Below are 6,000 nucleotides of genomic sequence, written 5' to 3'. Positions count from 1 at the left end.
CACCTGGGGCTTCCCTCAGCCCCCAGCAGACGATCGGTGCCCTCGCAGCTCCGCTCCGATGTCCCAGGACCCGCCGGCGACGACTTCCGGTTTCGCCGTCACCGGCCGACAGGCATGGGAACGCGAGTGATTGTTCGCGTTCCCAGCCTGTATATCGCCCCCTATGCTGCTATTGCGGCCAGGAGGCCCCCTAGGCTGCTATTGCTGCCAGGAGGCCGCAATAGCAGCATAGGGGGCGATATACAGGCTGGGAACGCGAACAATCACTCGCGTTCCCATGCCTGTCGGCCGGTGACGGCGAAACCGGAAGTCGTCGCCGGCGGGTCCTGGGACATCGGAGCGGAGCTGCGAGGGCACCGATCGGCTGCAGGGGGCTGAGGGAAGCCCCACGTGAGTTCATCTCATTTTTTTTAGGTGACTTAAGGTTCGCTTTAAGGTATAAGGTCACTTAACGAAATTCAATGGAATAAGACCCCAGTCCATTTTTGAAGTACTCCCTCAAAGAGCCGTAGAAGCTGCCATCTTAAGAATTTCAAAAAAATAAAATGCAAGTTTCCAGTAGAGTCTCCGTTATCGGACACCAATAGGGATTGGCTGATGCCACATAACTGTGCTTTCTGATGGCTTGGGACTCAAAACCATACAATTTGTAATGCACTTTTCTCCCATAGGACTCAAAGCCTAGCAAGTACAGTACTATACAGCCACTTCATATACATACCATGAGCTCGGTAGTAAATGTTAAAATACAGTACCGTAATTTAAAGTATATTACTCTGTGGGCTCTGCTGTGCTTATAGGTTCCATGGTTCCCCTAAAACAGCATAAGAAGTTGGCTTCCACCACTGAGTACTGCCGGCAATTTGTGCTGGTTGGTTGAGACTTCTGGTTAGTAGAGTTCCGGATAACAGGAACTCTACTTGTAATACAAATCATCTGGAGACACTATTGTGCAACAAGACATTTTTAGAAGAAAAAATATGGCAGCCACCGGAGCTGTGATGAATGTACCTGAAAGTCATTCTTCAAACCAAAACCTTTTCCTTTGCATTTTGGGCCATGTGAGAACTTTGGATCTTCTGCTGGGTTCCATTTTGTCACGTCACTTCCGGTCTTGAAAAAATGGCCACCAACAATTATAAAGGTGACAAAAGGTCCACCATTAAGTAGTACCAGTTTGTAACGTCCCAACCAGCAGCTCTCTCAGAAGACTTTAAAGCCCTCTCCTAAAGTCTTCACCCCAATACTGACATACTCCACAACACAAGTCTTCACCCCAATACTGACCTACTTGACATCACATGGCAGAAACGTGCTACATATTATAAATGTCTTATAATCCAGATTACATCTCCACTAAAAGGAAAAGACCTCTTTGGTTCTTAACTGTGCAAAATAAAGTCATTTTCTTAAGACGCATTATCTGAGTACTTTTCTTCCACAATAAATTTACCCACAGTTATTTCATACATTAAAAACTTCAGCGTTACCCCAAAATAAAAACTTTTAGTTCAAGGTTTCTTTTGAAGGGTGACATTTAAGTCCGCTTTCTTGGTCTGCTCACAAGGTATCCAGAGCTGAACTTGTAGAAGTACAGTCCTACAGTCAAATAACCAGATTGGTCCAGCCAACTCCAGTTCCACTTTGCCTGTTGGGCATATTTCAGCCAATGGCTGCCCAGCTCATACAATGCGCACACCTGAATGGGCTATAGAAAGTCCAGATCCTTAACTGGATTGTCCTGTTCACTGGCAGTTTTATACAGGAAGTGGAAGTCCAACTTTTGTTCGTTCTTCAGCAGAGAAGCCTTCACCTGGTGCGGTAAGGCGTCATCGGCAAGGCGGTAGAACTGTTCATTCACCAGCACAAAGAGTCCAAATTTCTGTGGGTCAGACACCTCAAATTTCTCTGCGCATTGTTGCAGCACTTGGGAGACTCTCGTATCTGACTTGGTGGCCAAAGTCCTCGTGTTGGTGTCCAGCTCCTCGAAAGAGATTGTGATGAAGTCCTGGAGAAAAAAAAAATAGGATAAAGAGGATAAGGTTATCAAAATGGATGGGCAAGATGGTGCTTTATAGAATCTCTGTCTTCTATCGCTCACTTCAACTCTTTATATAAACACACAACACCATACTACTCCCACATTTTTTATGTGAAGAACCCAAAAAAAGTTGAATAATAAAACATCAACCAGCAGTAAATGAACATGTTTACATGCATACATCTATCTGGAACAATATAAAGTATAAACAAATATGAATAACAGATCTACATCCAAAAGCCTCTGAGGAAGCGCCCATAGGTTCTCTCTGAAGAGGGAAAGCTTTGTATCCTGTACAGCCTTACTGGTCCTCCCTCCAACCCCTCGTTACACCGACGGGCCCCAGTGAAGTACTTCGATCAGCTTGAATAAGTCTTCGGCCCTCATTGGGCAACCTTCAGAAGTACTTGAATCCCGGAGTACTTCCAAGACGAGTGGATCCGTACTGCACAGTATGGATGCACTTGTCTTTGGAAACAATTGGCAAAGCAAGTGTCCCCGAAACCTGCCAAGGAGTCCAGAAGGCTTGAACATTTGACAGTGCCCAGTACTCTATGGGATCCAGAGCCTACCCTCTCCATGAGTTTACTTTGTGTCCCTGCTGCCCAGGAACACACGATGACTGGGAGTGGACATTTCTTCGAGGTCCTTGAAAATGGTAACATCGATCAGGCATGCACTTGGCGGCACTTATTTTCATCAGATTAGATTATACTAATTGAATTGGATGGTTGATCAGCTGCCAAGTTGCCACCTTCAATTATATTAAAACAAAAAAAAAAAAATGAAATTAAGAGAATGAAGATGGTGCCAGTCTCCTCTGCTCATCATACAGGGATGCACATCAGGCTAGAACAGCCAACAGCAAAATATTTCCTACATTCCTCTGGCCAATCAGGGATGAAGGAAGGGTGGCGCCGCTCATTTGCATGCAGAGCCTTTCAAAAAAGCAACAATCGTTCCACTATTGCGAGACGTCTTTCAAGTATTTGAGGGCCTAGGGATGGCCAATAACTCAGAATTGAGGCAAATTTATGCCCATTTGTGAAGCTTGGAAATGGACCAATCAAATTCAGCAACTGCTACGTTTGATTGGTCTGCTTCTAAGCTGCATAAAATTTGCATAAATTCGAATTTATTAGCATCTCATTAACCATCCCTAAGGAAAAAAAAATCAGACTCAGATTTGCTGTGATCACATCAGGGGCATAGCTAGAAATCATTGAGCCCCATGACAACATTTTGGTTGAGGCCCCTTATCTGCCCCCCCCCCCAAATAAATTATAAAGCTACCTTTGTGCCCCCTCCCCCAGTGTTAGGTAGCTAGAAGTACCCCCAGTATTAAAGATCCCTTTAGTATGGGAATCCAGATGTACCCACCAGTATAGGTAGCATCTCCACCCAATATTGAGAGCTAGAAGTAGCTACCCTAAGTATAGGTTAAAAGAAGTAGCTGGGGGGCATCATATGGGTAGCCAGATGGGGCCACAAGTATTAGTTAGCATCCCCTGGTATACATAGCTAGAAGTGGCCCCCTGCTATAGGTAGCCTGCTCAGAATAAGTAGCCGAAGAGACACCACAGTATAGGAAGTCAGAAGTCACCCCCTCCCAGTATAAGCAGCCAGATCTGACCCCCACAGTTTAGGTAGCCAGAAGGAGCCCCTCAAAGGAAACAGACAGGAGTGCCTCATAGTGACCAGCCAACCAGAGCCTTACAAATCAGTCACCTGATCACATGCTGCTCCATGGGTCCCCCTACACCAAGGGCATCATGACCCAGTCCACTCGCCTCCGATCACAACTCTACAATTCTCCAGTGTATGGGAGTGAATACTCTCAGATGGGGAATGGAGAAGATTGGACCATCGCGAATGTTCCTCAGAAGTATCAGTGGCTGGATAGGGTACTGGTTAAGGCCTCTGACACAGAAGACCAGGGGTCAAATCTCAGCTCTTCCTGTTTAGTAAGCCAGCACATGTTCAGTGAGGAGACCTTGGGCAAGACTCCATAACACTGCAACTGTCTATAGAGTGCACCCTAGTGGCTGCAGTTCTGGTGCTTTTATAGCACGCTTTTCTCCTAGCGTACTCAATGTTCTGTCTTGTCCATCAGAGAATCATGATTCATTAGTTATCCCATCCCCACAACTGGGCGACCTACCTGTATGGAGGAGCGGGACACCCTGGCTTTATTAAGCGTCCGTCGCCTCTCCCACCGGTGGATCGAGTCCTGGACCTCCAAGCTCAGCTGTCGGGTAACAGTTATCTTATCGTAGTTCTTGATGTGCTCCAGGGCTCCGTAGGTAGTGGTGAGGTAATAGGACCCTGCAGAAAGGGAGGAAGATTACCATCAATGCTTAAAGTGAACCTCCAGACTAAAAATCTACTCATCAGCACTGAAAAGGCTTGGTGTTTAACAGTTTCACAGCATTACAACTTTGTTTTTCTTACCCAAGCCTCATTTTTAGCTGCACAGAAGAAAACTGCCCGGGCATTTTTTCCCATGATGCTTTGCAAAAGCATAATGGGATTTCTGATGCTTTTCTCCTTCTGCTGTTTTGGTGCAAATTATTTTTACATTTTGAATTTGAGATTTGAAGCCTAGCGCACGCAGCTGGGAGGGGTGATCAGGACACAGGACAGTTGGAACTGTGTATCATGCTCCCTGTCTCCTCCTTTTAACCAAAAAGATGGCTGCTCCCATGAAATCACAAACATTTGCCTGTTATTTTAAAACAGGGTGGGCAAGAGTTTGTTACCTATCTATTTTAATTAACATAACTAATGTAACTTAATGACAGTATGTTTGTTAAGGCTGAAGTTCCCCTTGAACGTTCTGCCATATTATTATTAAGGTAGGATTAGATTGTGAGCTCCTCTGAGGACAGGCAGTAACATGACTATGTACTCTGTCTAAAAACTACTTAAAAAAAACAAAAAAAAAAACTTTTATAAATGTATTCTAGCACTGCAGCACTTTACACTTTTTTTTCTTCGGTTAGCATAAAGGCCCGTACACATGCTTAGTAGAAGTCGCTCTTAACAAGTGTTGATTAAAGTACACCTGAACTGAGAAGGAAATTGAGGCAGGCATATTTATTTCCTTTTATACAATACAAGTTACCTGGCAGTCCAGCTGATCTCTTTGCCTGCAGTAGTGGCTGAATCCCACATCTAAAACAAGAATGCAGCTAATCCAGTCAGACTTCATTCAGAACATCTGATCTGCATGCTTTTTCAGGGTCTATAGCTAAATGTGTAAGAGGCAGAGGATCAGCAGGAAAGCCAGGAATCTGCATTGTTTAAAAGTACATAAATATAATAGCCTCCATATCACTCTTAGTTTAGGTGTGCTTTAAGTTATATTGTAGCAGCGTGTACTGTTCAGTGGAGAGGGAAAGAGGCAGAGTGGGCGGGGACAAGATCCAGACGCGGGGGAGGGGTGGGATGATCCAGCAGCAGCTCTTACCTTCCCCCAGCTGCAGTGCCGGGTCCATCAGCTCCATCATAAACTCCACATCCAGCAGCAGAGCAGCCAGGTCACAGCGGGCCAGAACGTACATCAGGACCGGGAGGAAGTCATCGGCTCCGTGCGGCTTCCCTGGAGGAGAAGGGAAAAACAATCAGATGTGAACAGGTGGTCAATGAGCTGCCAATAATTCTGACTTGGACGCAAATGTACTGCAATTCTTTGAGTTGAGAGAATTGGAGGAGGAACCGTACCTTTAAGAATCTCCCTTTCTCGTCAGCTGGGCTTCGTCGGAGGCCTGTGGTACTCTGACGAAGCGATACACTCACAAAACAGCTGTCAGGACAATCTACTTCACCCCCACAGCTGATCACTTTATCCATAGCCCAGCTGACAATAAAAAGGGAGTTTTAAAGGTACTCTTCCAATTCGTTTTACGCAAAGGACTGGAGTGCACACTACAGACACACACGTCTTTTCGGCTGTTCCA

The 6,000-nt window shown here is 45.4% G+C and overlaps 1 protein-coding gene across 5 annotated transcripts in view; it reads right to left on the bottom strand.

The window, feature by feature from the left end:
- Window positions 1–403: 403 nt before the first annotated feature.
- RIN3 (Ras and Rab interactor 3) overlaps window positions 404–6,000 on the bottom strand; it is a 105,379-nt gene continuing 99,782 nt past the window's right edge. For all 5 annotated transcript variants that reach the window (XM_068254608.1, XM_068254607.1, XM_068254610.1 and 2 more), the window contains 3 exons: window positions 5,511–5,642; window positions 4,203–4,366; window positions 404–2,008 (listed from right to left, as the gene is read on the bottom strand). In XM_068254608.1, coding sequence (XP_068110709.1) covers window positions 1,709–2,008; window positions 4,203–4,366; window positions 5,511–5,642 — 596 coding nt within the window. In that variant the 3' untranslated portion in view covers window positions 404–1,708. The remainder of the gene's footprint in view (window positions 2,009–4,202; window positions 4,367–5,510; window positions 5,643–6,000) is intronic.

Source organism: Hyperolius riggenbachi, chromosome 9 (genome assembly GCF_040937935.1).
Source record: "Hyperolius riggenbachi isolate aHypRig1 chromosome 9, aHypRig1.pri, whole genome shotgun sequence".
Lineage (NCBI taxonomy): Eukaryota > Metazoa > Chordata > Amphibia > Anura > Hyperoliidae > Hyperolius > Hyperolius riggenbachi.
This window is presented reverse-complemented; position numbering and strand designations above follow the sequence as displayed.